Here is a 20,822-nt window from a genome sequence, read left to right as displayed (position 1 = left end):
ATGGAACTAGAGAATCTCATCCTGAGTGAAATGAGCCAGAAAGACAAAGACAAATACCATATGATATCACTTATAACTGGAATCTAATATCCAGCACAAATGAACATCTCCTCAGAAAAGAAAATCATGGACTTGGAGAAGAGACTTGTGGCTGCCTGATGGGAGGGGGAGGGAGTGGGAAGGATTGGGAGCTGGGGCTTATCAGACAGAACTTAGAATAGATTTACAAGGAGATCCTGCTGAGTAGCATTGAGAACTATGTCTAGATACTCATGTTGCAACAGAAAAAAGGGTGGGGGAAAATGTAATTGTAATGTATACATGTAAGGATAACTTGATCCCCTTGCTGTACAGTGGAAAAATAAAAAAAAAAAGATTCCTGTCCTACGTTCCTCCTTTAAAGAAATTCAGAAACTTCCCATATCCACAGGTATAGTTTAGTGGAATATGACAGAATTTTCTTAAAGAATGCTTGAGCTTCTAGTTAAAAAGTTTATGTTAATGTCATGTATCTAATTTTACTGTCCCCAAAAGTTAACTTTTATCCATATCCCAACCAATCCCCCCTCCCACTCACAGTCTCCTGCAGCCAGAAACTTGTACTCTGCAATTGTAGGTTATGTTTGCCTTTTTCAGAGTCAAATAAATGGCATCTTAGAATATGTTCTCTTGTATCTGACTCCTTTTGTTCAGCACAAACAGTGTTTGAGATTCATCTGTGTTGTGGGATATATCAATAATTTATCCCTTTTTTATTACTGGGTAGTATTCTGTTGTACTAATATACTATAATTTGTTTCTGCTTCTACTAGTGATGGATATTTGGGCTGTAACTAGTTTTTGGCTATTATGCATAATGCAGTTATGAACATCTATGTATGAGTCTCTGGATGGATATATGCTTTACATGATAAATGTATGTTTTACTTTATAAGAAGCTTGCAAGAAGTTTTTTAAGTGGTCATACCATTTTACATCCCCAACAGGAATATATGAGTTGCCCGTATTCTTGCTAGTACTTGGTATTGCCAGTTTCTTAAAAAATTAGCCATTCAAGGAGGAATGTATTAATATTACAAATTTGCATTGTCCTGATGATGAACAATGTGGAACATCTGGAACCTTGACTTTGGTATCTGGCCATTACCTTGTGAGAGAGCCTAGACTACTTGGAGAGATGATATATAGGTGTTCTAGCCAACAGGCCCAGATAAATTCCCAGCCAACATTCAGCATCAACCAAAAGATATTTGAGTGAGCATCCTAAAGTTGGTCCAGGCCAGAGTCTCCTATCCACCAAGCTGACTAGGAGCAGGAATGAGCTATTCAAACCAAGCCCTATCCAAACTGGAGATGAGCAAAACACATGTAGTTGTTTAGAAGTCATTAATTTTGGGGTGGTTTGTTACACAAAGATAGATAATTGGAAAAGATTTGGGTTATTAAAACGGTAATTTTCTTTTTGTCAATTTTTTCTATCTTCATAAAATGAATTAACTGCTCCTTTTTGTCTATTTTCTATAGACAAAAAGTTAATTTTTTCTTTAAAACATTGAGAAAATTAAACACTGAAACTATATAAGCAAGAATTATATTTCTGGATAGGTGTTGAAATTAATTTAATAGATAAATATAAAGGAGTTCCTATCATGGCATGGCAGAAACAAATTTGACTAAAAATGATGAGGTGTGGGTTCAATCCCTGGCCTCACTCAGTGGGTTAAGGATCTGGCATTGCCATGAGCTGTGATGTAGGTTGCAGATGTAGATTGGATCCTGCACTGCTGTGGCTGTGATATAGGCTGGCAGCTGTATCTCTGGTTGTACACCTCGCCTGGGAACCTCCATATGCTGCAGGTGTGGTCCTAAAAAGCAAAATAAAATAAATACATAAATACTGTTTACCATTGAGGTATTATTGAGGAAAACAGGGGTGATGGAAATGTCCTAGATTTTTATCTGTACAATGACTACATGAATATATACATAATTAAATATTCATTACTTTTTGTTATTTGTGGTTTTCACAGCCCCTCTTTTTAAACATAAATACAAGGTCAAGGCTATTAGTAGCAACTTAAAGCTAATACATTTCAAAATTTTAGTAAAAGGGACAAATGTATCAAAAATAAAACTATATTAAAGCTCACAACTGAAAATATGAATAGCTTGATATCTACTAAAGAAATGGAATCCATTATCAGATATTCCTCCAATGGGACTGTCAACTCACAGAAGATTTCACTGACGTATTCTTCCAAACAGTTAAGGAAGAAATAACTGCAGTCTTATACAAACACTTCACCAGAACAGTAAAAGAGGAAACAGTTTGTAACTCTTTTTATAAGGCAAGCATACTCCTAATACCAAAATCTGAGAGTTATATGACGGGAAAAGAAAATCAAAGTCCAGTCCATAAAGTTTCAAAATTCCAAAGAGAACATTTGAAATTTAGATCAGGAGCAAGACGGCAGAAGAGTAAGAGGTCACACTCATCTTCTCCTACAAACACATCAAAAAACACATCTACGTGTAAAACAACTTACACAGAACATCAGCTGAATGATGGAAGAACTTAAACCTACAAAAAAGGGCAAGAAACTCTTGACATAACTGGATAGAATGAAAGAAAGAGAAAGAAAAAAAAGGAATCAGGATAGGTCTGGCATTCCCAAGAAGGAGCTGTGAAGGAGAAAAGGGACCCACATCCTGGGAAGCCACCTAACTGATGAAAAGATCAGCCAAATCAGAGGGACCGCAAAGTCGCTGAGAAAAGTGCATCAGCTGGACTAAGAACAACAAAGCAGAATGAGAGCTTCAAAGATCATCTGTACCACCAGCCTGGACACCACAGCCTGAGATACTGGGGCAGGGGCTGGGCCCTGAGACTTAGGCTCTGGAGGTCAGTACCAGGTAGAGGACTGGGGCTGGCTGTGTGGGGACAGCACGAGGGGCTAAGGAGCAGAGAACCATGGGCAGGGGTATGGTATGCCACAGGCTGAGGAGGGGAATGACAGGGCAGAGGGAACCCAGGGGAAGGTCCCGACCATCAGGAGAGGCAAGTCACCATTGTTGGGGAGGGTGAGAGGAGGAGGGGCAGATGCCATAGGAAACTCCCTGCACCACTGTGTGCACATGCCCCTGTGCTCTCAGAGTGCAAAGTGACTTTTGTGCAGGCTATGGGCAGACAGAAGCCTCTTACTCCATTAGGAGAGATTGGGCACTTCTTGTGTAGGTTACTGGAAGCCAAGATACCTCTTGTGTGGGCTAAGCGCATCGGGGGCTAAGTGTGATATAGTGCCTTTTGCACAATGTACAGGTGGCAGGGACAAAATGCTTCAGCATCTCAGAGTAAAGAGAGAGGCAAGAATTGCCACTACTGGGGCCTGTCAGTGGGCTCCACCTGCAAGCCCAGTCACCTCATTCATTGGCAAAAAAAAATAAAAAAGAGGGCGCTGCAATCAAGCATCATACACTATTGCTCTCACTCCCATGGAACATACCCGCCCTGCAGCAGCCACTGTCAAATGCTCTGAGTGGTGCCCAGGCACTTGGGCATTGTCCCTTCCTGAGACCCTACATCCAGGAGCAGATTGTGCAGCACCTTCTGTGTGGGCTAAGTGCGACAGGGTGCTTCCTGTGTGGTCTACAGGTGACGGGAGCAAACCACCATAGTTATCTCTGATTATAAAAGTAGACATGGCCCACCACCACTGGGGATACCTAAACAAAAATCACTTGCTAGCCCCGACCACCTCAGAGGGCACCACAGAGAAGGACAATGTGACAGAACACCACCTGTTTTTGCTCTCATTCCCCTGTGAGCATAACCACCCTGCATTTGCCACTGCCAAATGCTCTGGGCAGTGCCCAGATGCTTAATTACTATCAGTTCCCGGGAAACTGCAACTAGGAGCAGCTTGTGCAGCAAATCCTGTGGGGGCTAAGCAGAACAAGGTGCTTCTGGCATGGTCTACAGGAGGCAGTGACAAACCACCACAGTGATCTCTGGCTCCAGAGGTGGGAGTGGTTTGCCACCACTAGGGATCCATGAACAGACACCACTTGCATACCATTCACTTCAATGGCACCAAAGAGGAGGGCATTGTGACCAAACACCGCCTATGGGTGCTCTCGCACCATTAGGAACACACTGGCCCTGCTACAAATGCTCCAGGAAGTACCCACATGGCTGATGTCCATCGCTTCCCAGGATCCTGAAAATAGGAGCAGCCTATATAGCACCTTCTATGTGGGCTAAGTGAGAAGAGATGCTTCATGACAGGTCTACAGGCGGTAGGGGGAAAGCCACCATAGTTATCACTGACTCCAGAGGTGGTCATGGCCAACTACCACCAGGGTCCCTGAACAGGCACCACCTGTGGTTACAGTCACCTCAGAGGGGGGCATTGCAATCAAACACAAGCTGTTTTTGCTCTCACTTCCCTGGGAACTCAAGCACACTGCTGCTGCTACTGCCAAATATTCTGATCACATTGCAGATCATCCTAGATGGCATTACCACTTCCCAGGGCCCTGCAACTAGGAGTAGCCTGTGCCATCTTATTCCAGCTCCTTGCTGCTGTTGGGAGCCCAACAACCAGGCACTGACTGCTGGCCCTACCCACTGCCTCCTTCTCCCTGAAAACACACTGAGCATCCTGGGGATAACAAACTGCTCACATTGAAGAAACAAACAGCGAATGTTCAAACTCCCACACCAAAATAAATAGTAACCCCCCCCAAAATACAAAGGAGTACTCTTACATAGAAGTACCCTTACAATACTACATTTTGGCTTCCCCAAACACACAATAAAGCAAAACATAAGCAGGAAGAAAAAGCTCAGAAACCATTCCAAGTTAAAATAACAGGAGAATTCACCTAAAGCAGTCAAAAATAAAACAGACCTCTGCAGTCTGACAGACTTTGAGTTCAAAAGGAATATAGTAAAACTACTGAAGGAATTAAGAGAGGATATGAACATAATGCAGATTCCTTTGAAAGGAACTAGAAAATATAAGGAGGAGCCAAGAAAAACTAGAAAATTCATTTGCAGAGATGCAAACTGAGGTAAAGTAATAAAGAACAGAATGAATAATGCAGAGGAACAAAATAGTGATGTGGGAGATAAAACATTGGCAATCAACCAATCAGGACAGCAGACAGAAAACCAAACAAAAAAACATGAAAGCAATATGAGACCTATGGGATAATATAATGCAGGCCAATCTACACATAATATGAATCCCAGAAGGAGAAGAAAAATAAAAGGACATTGAAAATATATTTGAAGACATTATGGTGAAAAATTTTCCACATCAAAGATGCTGATATCAAGATACTGGAAGCACAGAGGGCTCCAAACAAGTTGAACCCAAAGAGGCCCATACCAAGGCATATAATAAAAATGGCAAAAGTTAAAGATAAAGAGAGGATTCTAAAGGCAGCAAGAGAAAAGCAAAACATTACTTATAAGGGATCTCTCACAAGGCTATGAGCTAATTTCTGTATGGAAACACTACAGGACAGAAGAGAGTGGTAAGATATATTTAAAGTGCTGAAAGGAAAAAAAAATGCAACCTAGAACACTCTATCCAACAAGGATATCTTTTAAAACAGAAGGGGAAATAAAGAATTTGTCCAACAAACAAAAACTAAAAGAATTCAGCAATACTAAACCCATTCTAATAGAAATACTGAAAGGGCTTCTCTAAATAAATTTTTTAAAAAAGGTAAGAATAAATAGGATGGAGGAAACTACGATTGGAAAGAAATCATTTCAAGAAGCCATCATACAGAAGTAAAAATGAAGATGTTAAAAAAATCAAAACTATACAATGTGGGGAGAGAAAGTAAGAAAATATAGATTCATTTTTCATTTTACTGTTGCATTTGAGCCTATTGACTATCAGGGTAAAGCAAGCAGTTATAGGAAGGGGTTAACATAATTAAAAACAGGGCAACCACAAATCAAAACTGAACATTACATTAACAAAACTGAAAAGAAAATCACTCAAGCAGAAAATAAATGGAAACCAGCCAAACAAAAAAAGCAGAAATCAGAAACATAGAATTAACTGGAAAACAAGGTTTAAAATGGCAGTAAATACATATCTATCAATAATCACCTTAAATGTCAATGGACTGAATGTCCCAATCAAAATACAGAGTGGCAGATTGGATAAAAGAGCAAAAACCCTCAATCTGCTGTCTACAAGAAACTCACCTTAGGGCAAAAGACACATACAAATTGAAAGTAAGGGGATTGGAAAAGATATTTCATACCAATTGACAATACAAGAAAGAAGGAGTTGCAATATTCATATCAGACAAAATAGACTTTAAAACAGGCCATACAGAAAGACAAAGAAGGACACTACATAATGGTTAAAGGATCCATTCAAGAAGAGAATATTACAATCATCAATATATATGCCCCTAATATAGGAGCACCCAGATACCTCCAATGGATACTAACAGACATAAAAGGAGAAAGTGATGGCAATACAATCATAGCAGGAGACTTTAACACTCCACTCACATCAATGTACAGATCCTCTAGATAGAAAATCAATAAGGCAACAGAGATCCTAAAAGTCACAATAGAAAAATTAGACTTATTGATATTTTCAAGACATTACATTAAAAAATCAGAATATACTTTTTTCAAGTGCACATAGAACATTCTCAAGAACTGATAACATACTGAGGCAAAAAACTAACCTCAGCAGATTTAAGAGTATAGAAATTATTTCAGGTATCTTCTCTGACCATAATGGCATGAAACTAGAAATCAAACACAGGAAATGAAAGGAGAAAAAAATTGACTACATGGAGACTACACAATATGCTACTAAAATAATGAATGGTTCAATGAGTAAATCAAGAAGAAATTTAAAAAATACCTCAAGACAAATGATAATGAAGATGCAGCCACACAAAATCTATGGGAAGCCACAAAAGCAGTTCTCAGACAGAAATTCATAGCGATACAGGTCTTTCTCAAAAAAGAAAAATCTCAAATCGACAACTTAACCCAACAAGTAAATGAAATATAAAAAGAAGAACAAACAAAACCTAAAGCCAGCAGAAGGAAGGAAATCATACAGATCAAAGAGGAAAACAATAAAATAGATACAAAAAAAAAACAACAGAAAAATAAAAAAAATGCTGGTTCATTGAAAAGGTAAACAAATTTGACAAACCTCTGGCTAAACACCAAGAAGAGAGAAAAAACCCAAATAAACAAAATAAGAAATGAAATATGAGATGTCACAATGGATACTACGGAAATACACACAAAAAACATGAGAGAATACTATGAACAATTGTATGCCAATGAATTTGACAACCTAAAAGTAATGGACAACTTTCTAGAGACTTAAGGCCTGCCAATACTTAATCAAGAAGAAATAGATCAACTGATCAGACCAATCACTAGAAATGAAATTGAATATGTCATGAAAACACTCTAAGACCACATGGCTTCACATGAATCCCACCAAACATAAAAAGAGGAACTTACACCATCCTCCTTAAACTTTTCCAAAAGGTTGAAGAAGTAACACTCCCAAAGATATTCTACAAGGCCACCATTACCCTAAATCCAAAACCAGACAAAGATATTACCAAAAAAATTATAGGCCAATATCTTTCATGAATATAGACTCAAAAATTCTCAGCAAAATTTTAACCGAATGAATCCAAAAAAAAAAAAATTAAAAAAACCATACACCACAACCAGTTTGGGATTCATACAAGCTTTGCAAGAATGGTTCAACATATGAAAATCAATCAACATCATACATCACATTAAAAAGTAGTCAAAAACCACGTGAGCATCTCAATAGACACAGGAAAGGCTTTTGACTAAGTCCAACATCCATTCATGGGTCAAACTCTTACCAAAGTGGGTATAGAGGGAACATAGCTTAACATAATCAAAGCCATTTATGACAAATGCACAGAAAATATAATACTCAAGTTACAAAAGCTGAAAGTATTCCCACTAGAATCTGGTACAAGTCAAGGATGCCCACACTCACCGCTGCTCTTCAATGTAGTACTGGAAGACCTAGTCACAGCAATCAGACCAACCAAAGAAATAAAAGGCATCCAAATAGGAAGAGAAGAGGTAAAACAGTCACTGTATTCACTGTATACTATATATAGAAAACCATAAGGACTCAACCCAAAAACTACTTGAACTGATGAACAAATTTAGCAAAATAGCAGGATATAAGATTAACATTCAGAAATCAGTCACATTTCTGTATACTAACAAGGGAATATTAGAAATGGAATATAGCTATTTTGAGTTTATTTTCATGCATGGCGTGAGGGTGCGTTCTAGTTTCATTGATTTACAATAAGATATAACATATTTGGAATCTAATATATGGGACAAATGAACCATTTCACAGAAAAGAAAATCATCTCCTTAGAGAATAGGCTTGTGTTTGCCAGGGTGGGGGGAAGGAATGGAATGGATTGGGAGCTTGGAGTTACAAGATTCAAACTACAGCATTTAGAATGGATTATCAGTGAGATCCTGCTGTGTCTCACTGAGAACTATGTCTAGCCACTTATCATGGAGCATGATAATGGGAGAAAAAAGAATGCATACATGCATGTGTAACTGGGTCACCATGATGTAGCTTAGGGAAAAAAATTGTATTGGGAAATAACAATACATTTTTATTAAATAATAAAAAAGAATGAATACAAGAAATACAATAACTTTTAAAATTGCACAGCAAAAAATCAAATACCTGGAAATATACCTGACCAAGGAGGTGAATGATTTATGCCGACAACTACAAAACACTAATCCAAGAAAATAAAGAAGATGTAAAGAAATGCAAGGAAATTTCATGCTCCTGGTTTGGAAAAATTAATATTATAAAAATGTTCATACTACTCAATGCAATCATCAGATTCACTGCAATCCCTATCAAATTGCCCATGACATTTTATGCAGAACTAGAACAAACAATCCAAACATTTATATGGAAACATAAAAGACCCAGAATTGCCAAAGCAATTCTGAGGATCAAAAACCAAGCAGGAGGCATAACTCTCCCCAGCTTCCAACACTATTACAAAGCCACAGTTATCAAGACAGTGTGGTACTGGTACCAAAAGAGACATGCAGACAAATGGAACAGAATAGAGAACCCAGAAATAAACCCAGACACCTATGGCCCATCAACCTTTGACAAGAGGCAACAACATAAAATGGGAAAAGACATTCTTTTCAGCAAGTATCTCTGGGAAATGTGGACAGCTAGTTGCAAATCAATGAAACTAGAACACACCTTCATGCCATGCAAACAAAAAATAAACTCTAAATGGCACAAAAATTAATAAATATAAGACAAGACACCATGAAACTCCTGGAAAAGAACATAGGCAAAGCATTCTCTGACATAAAACTTGTGAATATTTCCTCAGGTCAGTCCCCCAAAGCAAAAAAAAATGAACAAAAACAAACAAACAAAAAAACAAAAAACCCAGTGGGACCTAGTCAAACTGACAAGTTTTTCCACAGAAAAGGAAACCATAAAGAAAACAAAAAGACAGCTTACAGCATGGGAGAAAATAGTTTCAAAGGATGCAATAGACAAGGGCTTAATCTCTACAATATACAAACAAGTTATACAACTCAACAGCATAAAAGCCAACAACCCAATGGAAAAATGGGCAAAAGACATGAAGAGACATTTCTACAAGGAAGATATACAGATGGCCAATAAGCACATGCAACAATGCTCAAGATCCCTGATTATTAGGTAAATGCAAATCAAAACTACCATGAGATACCACCTCACACCAGTCAGAATGGCCATCATGAACAAGTCCACACATAACAAATGCTGGAGGGAGTGTGGAATAAAGGAAACCCTTCAGCATTGTTGGTGGGAATGGAAGCTGGTACAACCACTATGGAGAATACTATGGAGGTACCTTTGAAAACTATACATAGGACTACCATATGACCCCACAATCCCACTCTTGGGCATATATCCAGACAAAACTTTCCTTAAAAAAGACACATGCACCCGCATGTTCACTGCAGCACTATTCACAATAACCAGGACATGGAGAAAACCTAAATGTCCATTGACAAATGATTGGATTAGGAAGATGTGGTATATATACAGCCATAAAAGATGAAAATAGGGAGTTCCCGTCATGGCTCAGTGATTAACGAATCCGACTAGGAACCATGAGATTGCAGGTTCGATCCCTGGACTTGCTCAGTGGGTTAAGGATCTGGCATTGCCCTGACCTGTGGTGTAGGTTACAGACATGGCTCAGATCCTGCACTGCTGTAGCTCTGGCATAGGTCAGTGGCTCTAGCTCCGAATAGACCCCTAGCCTGGGAACCTCCATATGCCACAGAAGCAGCCCCAGAAAAGGCAAAAAGACCAAAAAAAAAAAAAAAAGAAAGAAAATTATGCCATTTGCAGCAACATGGATGGAACTAGAGCCTCATACTGAGTGAAGTAAGTCAGAAAGAGCAAGACAAATACCATATCTCTCATATCTGGAATCTAATATATGTCACAAATGATCCTTTACACAGAAAAGAAAATAATGGACTTGGAGAATAGACTTGTGGTTGTCAAGAATGAGGGGGAGAGAGTGATTTGATTTGGCAGCTTGGGGTTAATATATGCAGACCATTGCCTTTGGAATGCATTAGCAATGAGTTCCTGCTGTGTAGCACTGGAGCTATGTCTAGTCACTTATGATAGAGCATGATAATATGAGAAAAAACTATGTTATACATGTAGGTGTAACTGGATCACCATGCTATATAGTAGAAAAATAAATTAATTTAAAAAATAAAATTTCCATATGACAGCCCATCCATCAGAAGATAGGGTGCCTTATGCCAGATTCAGAAAGTATTTCCCTGAAGCAGGGGAGTCTTAAAAATATTAACATCTTGTTAATATGACTTCAGCAGTCCACTCATGCCTAGTCCATCCAAAACCAGAAGCCTGGACATAATTATTGCAGAGATACATTGGTGGGTACTATCTCTGTGCCAGCATGGATTTATTTCTATTTCTTTTTCAAGAATGAAAATCACTAAGCACCTGCTAATCAGTGGGAAAGGATTCTGGGTCCTGGAAGCTATAGTTCATGCAAAATCCACATAATTTTTAGTCCATAAATGTATAAACCCATCACTTTGTCAGAAAGAGAAACACAAAAAGATGAGCACACTTGAAATGTATTTTTCATTTTTTCTGTGAGGCCTTTAAAGAAGCTTGGAAATGAGAAGAAAACATGCCCTTTAGGAATAAAATAATGCCATTTACAGCAGCATTGATGGATATAGAGACAATCATACTAAAAGAAATGTCAGAAAGAGAATATGCCATATGATATCACTTATATGTGTAAACTAAAACGTGGCACAAAAGAACCTATTTACAAAACTAAGAGGCTCACTGACGTAGAGAACATACTAATGGTTGCCCAGGGGGAAGGGAGGGAGGGGGATGGACCAGGAATTTGGGGTTAGTAGATGCAAACAGTTACATTGAGAATGGAAAAGCAATGAGATCTGACTCTACAGCGCAGGCAACTATATCCAATCTCTTGGGATAGAACATGATGGAAGATTGTATAAGAAAAAGAATATATATATATATATATATATATTTATATATTTATATAAATATATATATATACACATACACACACACACATACACACACACACACACATATATACAGATATATACATACATATATATGTGTGTGTGTTTGTGACTGGGTCACTTTGCTGTACAGCACTAATTGGTGCCACAGTGTAAATCAAATGTAATAAAAATTAGTTTAAAATAAAACAAACAATATATTACTGGTATAAAAACAGAAATATGGATCAATGGAACAGGATAGAAAGCCCATAAATAAGCACCTATGGCAAACTCATATATGTCAAAGGGAACAAGAACATACTGTGGAAGAAAGTCTCTTCAAAAAGTAATGGTGGAAAAACTGGAAAGCTACATGTAAAAGAATGAAATTAGAACTCTAATACCATACACAAAAAATGAACTCAAAATGGATTTAAGACCTAAAAATAAGGCCAGATACTGTAAAACTCTAAAGGAAACAGAATGCTCTTTGACGTAAATCACAGGAACATCTTGTTTGATCCACTTCCTAGAATGAGGTTCTTTTTCTTTTCTTTTTTTTTTTCTTTTTTTAAGGCTGCACCTGTAGTGTATTGAAGTTCTCAGGCTAGAAATCATATCAAAGCTGCAGCTGCTGGCCTATCCTCAGCCACAGCAAGGCGGGATAGGAGCTGTGTCTGTGATCTACACCACAGCTCCTGGCAATGCGAGATCCTTAACCCTCAGAATGAGGCAAGGGATTGAACCCACATCCTCATGGATACTAGTTGGGTTTCCTGCTGAGCCACAATGGGAAATCCAGTAGGTTTTTGTTAATCAACTATTTTATAGAGTAGTTTGTGTATAGTATTCCCACCCTCCCAATCCCCTCAGGGGTTTTCCCTATGGTAACTATAAAATTGATTTTAAATCTGAGAGTTTCTTTCTGTTTTATAAATAAGTTCTTTTGTATCATTTTTATTAGATTCCATATATACATGATATCATGCCATTTGTCTTTGTATGAATGAACTCATTCATTATGATAATCTCTAGATCCATTCATGTTGCTGCAAATGGCATTATTTCATGCTTTTTAATGGCTGAATTCTATTCCATTGAGTATATGTACCACATCTTGTTTATCCATTCCTCTGTTAATGGTCATTTAGATTGCTTCCATGTCTTAGCTATTGTAAACAGTGCTGTGATGAACATTGGGGTGCATGTATATTTTCAAACTATGGATTTCTCTGTATAGATGCCCAGGAGTGGGATCATATGGTAGTTTTAGATTTCTTTTTTTAAGGAACATCCATACTATCCTGTATAGTACTTGCACCAATTTTCCCTCCCACCAATAGTGTAGGAGTGTTCCCATTTCTCCACATCCTCTCCAGCATTTATTGTTTGTAGACTTTTTGATGATGACCATTCTAACTTATGTGAGGTGGTACCTCATTGTAGTTTTGACTTACATTTCTCTAAAAATTAGTGATGTTGAGCATCTTTTCATGTGTTTTTTGGCCACCTGTCTGTCTTCTTTGGAGAAATGTCTATTTCTGCCCATTTTTTGGATTGGATTTTTTTTTGCCATAAAGCTGCTTGAATTTTTTTAATATATTTTGGAGATTAATCCTTTGTCAGTTGCATCATTTGCAAAGATTTTTCACCCATTCTGTGTGTTGTATCTTGATTCTATTTATGGTTTCCTTTGCTGTGGAAAAGCATTTAAGTTTACTTAGATCCCATTGGTATATTTATTTTTAAAATTCATTATTCTAATAGGTGTATAAAATAAGATATTTCTATGATTTATGTCAAAAGAGTGTTCTGCCTATATTTTCCTCTAGGAGACTTATGGTATCTTGCCTTATGTTTAGATATTTCATCCATTTTGAGTTTATTTCTGTGCATGATGTTATAGAATGTTCTAATTTCATTTTTAGAATTTCCTGTGGTGGCTCAGCAGTTAACACATGTAACTATCATCCATGAGGATGAGGGTTTGATCCCTGGCCTCACTCAGTGGGTTAACAATCAAACCTCACTGTGAGCTCTGAAGTAGGTCACAGAAGTGGCTCAGATCCCATGCTGCTGTGTCCTTGGTGGAGGCCAGTGTCTAAAGCTCCAATTGGACCCCTAGTTTGGGAACCTGCATATGCTGCAGGTGTGGCTCTCAAAAGACAAAAAGACAAAAAAATTCATAATTTCATTTTTTTACATGTAACTGTCCAGTTTTCCCAAAACTATTTATTGAAGAGACTATCTTTCATAATCTGTATGTTCTTGCCTCTTCTATCATAGATTAGTTGACCACAGGTGCTTGGGTTTGTTTATGGCTATTTTGTTCCACAGATCTATATTTCAATTTTTGTGTCAGTATTATAATATTTTGATTACTGTAGTTTTGTAGTATAATCTGAAGTCAGGGACCCTGATTCATCCAGGTCCATTTTTCTTCTCGGAATTGCTTTGGCTACTCAGGGCCTTTGTGTTCCCATACAAATATAATATATATATTTTGTCTTTTTAGGACTACATTCATGGCATATGGAGGTTCCCAGACTAGTGATCAAATCAGACTTCTAGCCACTGGCCTATGCTACAGCCACAGCAACGTGAGATCTGAGCCATGTCTGCAACATACCCCACAGCTCACAGCAATGCTGGATCCTTAGCCCATGAGTGTGGCCAGGGATTGAACCTGTGTCTTCATGGATGCCAGTCAGATTTGTTTCTGCTGAGCCACAATGGGAACTCTTGCAATGCCAGATCCCTAACGCAATGAGCAAGGCCAGGGATAGAACCTGCGTCCTCACGGATGCTAGTCAGATTCGTTTCCACTAATCTACAGTGGTAACTCACAGATATTAAATATTTTGCTCTAGTTTGGTGAAGAATGTCCTTGGTCGCTTGATAGGGATTGCATTGAATCTGTAGATTGCCTTGGGTACTACTGTAATTTTGACAATACTGATTCTTCCAGTCCAAGAGCATAGTATATCTTTCCATCTGTTTTTGTCATCTTTGATTTCTTTCATTAGTGTCTTATAGTTTTCAGAGTATAGGTCTTTTGTCTCTTTAGGTAGGTTTCTTCCTAAGTATTTCTTCTTTTGATGCTATGGTAAATTTGGTTGTTTCCTTAATTTCTCTTTCTGATCTTTCATTACTTGTACGTAGAAATACAATAGATTCCTGTGTACTAATTTTGTATCCTGCAACTTTATCAAATTCACTGATGAGCTCTAATAGTTTTCTGATAACATCTTTAGGACATTCTCTGTATAGTATCATATCATCTGCAAAGAGTAATAGTTTTACTTTTTCTTTTCCAAATTAGATTCCTTTTATTTCTTGTTTATTTTCTGATTGTTGTAGCTATGATTTCCAAAGCTATAAAATCTATACATAGTGGCAAGAGAAAAATATGCAAAAATCGCCAAAATATTTTTTTTTAAATTTTGGTTTATGGCCTTTAATATTTATTTAAAACAGGCAAAACATCCTACTATAAAAAGAAACATATATTAACAGGATATGTCAAGGAATAATTATTGTGTTTAAAAGCCAGATGAACCTAATCTTCAATCTTACTGGTGACCAAAGACATCCATAACAAGGGGGTTATTTTGTACCTGTGAAATTGTTAATGATTTAAACCAACATGGTACTGGGACAAAATATGATGGTTAAATGCATGGACTCTAGCTGTACTACCCTTTCTTCTTCCTTTCTTCCACTGTGCAGTTCACAGGAAGGAGATCTCTGGAGGCTTACTGGTCAGGCTGAAGTGCACTGCATCATAGCAAGAGGCTTCAGAATTACACTCCTGAGACTCACATCTGAGAGCTTAACCCCATGGAAAGAGCTCCCCCCATTCCCCCAGGATCCAGGCAGAGCCACCTGAAGAGCAGGCTGCACAGCAACTCTGAGGTTAGCTGTAATGAGCACTTTGGGGGATGGTGTCCTAGGAATATTTAAAACCCTAATAATACTTCTGTATTGCCAGGCCTAATGAAGCTGGGAAAAAAATGTCATGCACTCTAGGTGTTCCATTATCCCTGGACTCAACAGACACCAAATTTACTGAGTCAGAAAATCCAGGGAGTTCCTCACTCTGAGTTTGCCTTCCACTGAAGAGCCCTGGAGAATTTGAAGATGCCCCAAACTGATCCATACTCCAACAAATGAGAATCTGGAAAGGTAGCATACACACACACACACATACAGACACAGAGACACACACAGACACCCACCCACAGACACACACACACACACACACACACACACACTGCTCCCTTCCAATCCCAAGGACTAGACAAAATTTTCTGGGGTATATGATCTTAGTGTATGCCTATAATCAGAAGTTTCTCTATGATCCAAAGAACAAATATGTACAGTACCAAAATACTCACAAAATCTTCTAAGATCAGAGTCAAAATGAAATGACCTCTCACACCAGCTTGCTCTTAGTACAGGGAGAACAGAAAAGAATGGCTATTTTCAAGCTGAGAGAAACAGAACTTTATTACTTTTCCATTTTTTTTTACTCTGGTGATAAGTAAAATCAAAAAGTTATAGTACAAGTTTAGGTTGAAGCCATAGACTTTGGATCAGACACACCTGCATTTAGATCTCATTCATTAGCTTCTCTTGAATACATTAAATATCTCTAAGGCTCAGTTTCAACACTTGCAGAATTGTGGAGGACAATAATACATACTTCATTGTTCTGGGAAGAACAAAACAGTGCCATCAAGGTATCTAGAATATAGCAAGTGTCTACAAACCAGTACAGATAATGAGTAGGTCCAGGAGACAAGATGGATTGAACTAGTTCAGTGTGAATGCAGGTAGAGGAGAAAAATGAGAAAGAGATAGGGATAAGAGACCAAGCATGATGTAGGGTTAGAGATAGCAACTCTGCCCTGTTTTTAGAGGGGAGATTCTAAGAGGATGGGGAGGAGCAGACATCACAGATACTCCCTGACCTCAGCACACATACCCAATGTCCCCAGTTAGAGAAAAGTACAGGGACTGTCACTTAATGAGTGGGGTGAAGTTCTAGGGATTGGGGAGGCACTTAGAAATGAGAAGGTCTGTTCCTATTGTGTGTAGGGGTGTTTTGGAGGAGAGGCAGTAGGGAGACCATACATCTCCTTTTAAATTGGTAAGCATATAAGATCTTCTCATACTTTCCTTCAAGGATATGCTCAATTCTCAACTCCAGTTACCTACATGATTTTTGTGGTAGAACTGACTTTTTTTCCAGCATCCTATTACAGCATAGAAAGCACTGTTCTTTTTGCATGGGTATTATTTTGCCTGTTCACCAGATGTCCCAATTATATTTTCTCACATACCTAATGAAATCTAGGGATTCTCATCAGCAAAGTCCATTCATTCTTTTTTTTTTTTGTCTGTGGGTGCAGAGATGCTATCTATGAATAGATCTAATATTTAAATGGTGACACAAAGAAGGGTTTTATCTGAACACATAGAGAGAACTACAAGGGATGGGAAAACAAATCAGATGAACCAAACCACTGTTTCAGACTTCCTCCTTCTAGGATTCTCTGAGAACCTAGAAGAACAACCTTTCCTATTTGTCACCTTCCTGGGCATATACCTGGTCACTATCATGGGGAACTTGCTCATCATCCTGGCCATCATCTCTGACCCCCACCTCCATACACCCATGTACTTCTTTCTGGCCAACCTATCATTAACAGATGTCTGCTTCACTTCTGCCTCAATCCCAAAGATGCTGGCCAACATTCATACTCAGAGTCAGACCATCTCCTATTCTGGATGCTTTGCACAGCTATACTTCCTCCTGATGTTTGGTGGCTTTGACAACTTACTTCTGGCTGTGATGGCTTATGACCGCTATGTGGCCATCTGCCAGCCACTTTGTTACAACACAGCTATGAGTCCCCAAGTCTGCGCACTAATGCTGGGCACATGCTGGGCACTGACCAACTGTCCTGCACTGGTGCACACACTGTTGCTGACTCGTGTGACCTTCTGTGCCCGCAAGGCCATTGCCCACTTCTATTGTGATCCCAATGCTCTGCTGAAGCTCGCCTGCTCAGAGACCCGCATTAATGAGCTGATGATCATCATCCTGGGCCTGATGTTCCTCACTGCTCCCCTCACACTGATCGTCCTCTCCTATGTCCGCATTTCCTGGGCTGTGTTTGGCATCTCATCTCCTGGAGGGCGGTGGAAGGCTTTCTCCACCTGTGGGTCTCACCTCACTGTGGTACTGCTCTTCTATGGATCTCTTGTGGGTGTGTATTTACTTGCTCCATCAACTCACTTTGCAGAGCGGGGAAGCAGGGCTTGCCATGCTCTATATGGTGGTTATTTCCATGCTAAACCCATTCATCTACAGCTTAAGGAACAAAGGCATGAAGGAGGCTTTGGATAAACTCTTTGGCAGTTGGCAAGCATTCCTTTAGAGAGATTACTTAACCTGGTATCTTAAGAAACCCCTTCCCTCAATAAATTCAATGATGTATCTACTCTGAGATTGATTTTAAAGGAAGGTTACCAGGTAACACAGATGGGGTGTAGCAAAAAGGGTATTTACATTTCTCTGCTCAGTTGTGAAATGAGATGTTATAACCAAGACTCTCTCCTGATCACAGTGAATTAATCATTACTAAGAACAGGACACCATTCACCAGTCCTTATTTCTAATCCAGAATATTAGCCAGAGTGAACTAAGGTATTCCATGTACACTCCAGAGTTATGTCATTCTTCCTCAGGGGCCATGGGACAAGGTAAAGGATGAGAATATGAACACATATTGAGCATCTTTGTTCCTCATTGTTATTCATATCAGTTCTTCAAGATAGGCTTGTGGAAAACTATGACTCAGAATGCAAAATAACTTTCCCAAACCTGGAAAATTCAATTACAATCCCCATTCTATTTCTATTATATCGTATTGTAAAAATCATGAGATGTATTGAATAATCACAATAGGAGAATAGAATTAAAGCAATACATACTTTATGGTAGTTCCTTAATATTTCATTTCTTTAACTTAAAAACACTACTTTTGTTACTGCAATAGGTAGATGAAAAGAATCAATATTTATGTTGGCTGCTGTGTGCCAATTTTGACTAAGTATATGACTCACTCTCTTAATTCTTTTACAAAATATATACAAAATGATAAAGTATGATGGAACTTTTAGGACAATAATTTGATGAAAAGTATTCTGGTAGAAATTGTTGTTCTAAGGAGTCGCAAAACTTAATAGGGGGTTGTTTTGGCAGTATTATTACAGGTTATTATTTTATTTTTATCTCTAGCTGTTTCAAAACTTGTAGATATCTTTAGAACCCAAATGATATTTGGGAATTGGCACAGAAAACATTCCAAGGTAGTAAGTCAGCACAGAATGATAATGAAACATTTAAACAGAGCTCTTTGAAGTTTCAAGATCAAATTCATCCTAAACCAAGTTTTCCAAAAAGTAGGGTGTGACACTTTGATGCATTATTGTACAAAAAATCTTGTTGTTAATGGAAGAGGGTTGCACATGCCCACATTTCCCTTTACCATCCTCCCTTTCACCATCTGTCCCTTCTCCTTGGATATAAAGGTTAGGAATAAGAGACAACCAGGGAGGCCAGACTAGACCACCTGGACTTGAACTCAGTTACATGACCCTAACCATGGCAATCTCCTACTGTGATTTCCAGCTCAGAAGCAAAGGGATAAAATATTGTGTTTGTCAGTAATATTATTCTTGTTCTGAATGCATTTTATTCTTATAAGTAGATCCTTGCCCTACAGTCACCCAAGTACAACATGATAGTCACTGTCTATTCAGTCATTTTTTAATCTTTAACAGTACACTCTTCTAAAGATCCCTATTTAAACACTCATTTCTGGAGAACTTAGATAAAAGTGATTATATCCCTTTTAAGACCTGCACCTGACTTTGTGAATAAGGTTTATTTTTCTATTGGACCATTTGCACTTTAAAAGATTAACTTTTATGATTAAATGAATTTCAAATGGATAAGATATTTCTGAGTCAAAAAAATTTTAGGTGCAGGAATATTGCTGAATATAGTATGGTTATACACTATCCATTTCTCTTTTTTATCATATTCTCAACCTCCTCTGCCCCTTTTGAGACTTAGAAAATAAAGGGTATATGGTTTCAGCAGAGGGAATGGATTGGAAGAGGAAAATATATGTGTATTCTAAATACAGACTTGATAAATAAAAAAGCCACTGGTGCTTTTCTTTTTTCCCAGAAGTTATATGTGCTTCATTTCACATTTTAAAACCTGTGATCAATGCTTAGCATGTTTTAATTATATAAAGTGTTTCTTTTATAAATGAAAATTTAGAGACTTTATGTCATATCTAAGAATCCCACTATATTCTATGGGATATATACCAATGAATAAATTCTGAGAATGTAAATAGTAATTTACATAGTACAGAATCATAATGTAAAGACTTTTGGAAATAACACTATCTCAAATTTATATTTGAGAATACTGTTAGATATATAATTGCATTGAAATGATAATAGTTGATGCTGTACAGAGGTAGGTAAGGGAGGTACTCTCAAATACTACTGGAGATGGGAGCATAAATTTACTTCCAGGAAATAAGTTGGTGATTCACTGAACATATTCATACCCCATGACCTACTCTTTCACTACCTGGAACCTGATCAATGAAAGAGAAAAAAAAAAACATTGTCAAGATTTTATGTATAATGATATTATAGAAACCACCCAAATTTTAGTCACTGGGGGTTGGTTAATTAGATAATGGTATGCTGATACTATGGACTATTGTGTGTGGGCTTTCCAATTGTTTGATAATATTATTTATTTACTTTTCCTGAAGTACAGTATTTGACTATGTATTTTTAGCTCACTCTAATGTTAACAGGAAACTCATTATTGCTGAACTCATTATAATTTCATTATTCCTAATACTAGGGTTAAAAATAAACTTGAATAAAGTACAACAAAATATAAAGGGTGACTCTCCCAAGATGATGGAATTGTGCATGATCATTGTGTTCTTTCTCCATGATCCATTGTCAACTTGTATTTTTCATAATAAATATTATTTTGATAATCATGGGTTTAAGCATATTTAACATGTTTATATCACCTTATTTTAGCCTA

At 37.8% G+C, this 20,822-nt stretch overlaps 1 protein-coding gene across 3 annotated transcripts in view; it reads left to right on the top strand.

Moving 5' to 3' along the window:
* Nucleotides 1–20,822, top strand: part of LOC146407216 (olfactory receptor 1N2-like) — a 204,885-nt gene that overhangs the window by 172,570 nt on the left and 11,493 nt on the right. For 2 of the 3 annotated variants that reach the window (XM_085019405.1, XM_085019401.1), the window contains exons 3-4: nucleotides 15,392–15,577; nucleotides 15,654–18,668. The exons of the other annotated variant lie outside the window; for it this stretch is intronic. In XM_085019405.1, the coding sequence (XP_084875531.1) occupies nucleotides 17,109–18,077 (969 nt within the window). In that variant the 5' untranslated portion in view covers nucleotides 15,392–15,577; nucleotides 15,654–17,108 and the 3' untranslated portion in view covers nucleotides 18,078–18,668. Of the gene's footprint in view, nucleotides 1–15,391; nucleotides 15,578–15,653; nucleotides 18,669–20,822 lie in introns of those variants that run through there. 3 annotated transcript variants of the gene reach the window in all.

The sequence above is a fragment of the Sus scrofa genome, chromosome 1, assembly GCF_054392235.1.
Source record: "Sus scrofa isolate SSC_HxYL_T2T_F1_AM1 chromosome 1, Sscrofa_HxYL_maternal_Yorkshire_Landrace_v2.0, whole genome shotgun sequence".
NCBI lineage: Eukaryota > Metazoa > Chordata > Mammalia > Artiodactyla > Suidae > Sus > Sus scrofa.
This window is presented reverse-complemented; position numbering and strand designations above follow the sequence as displayed.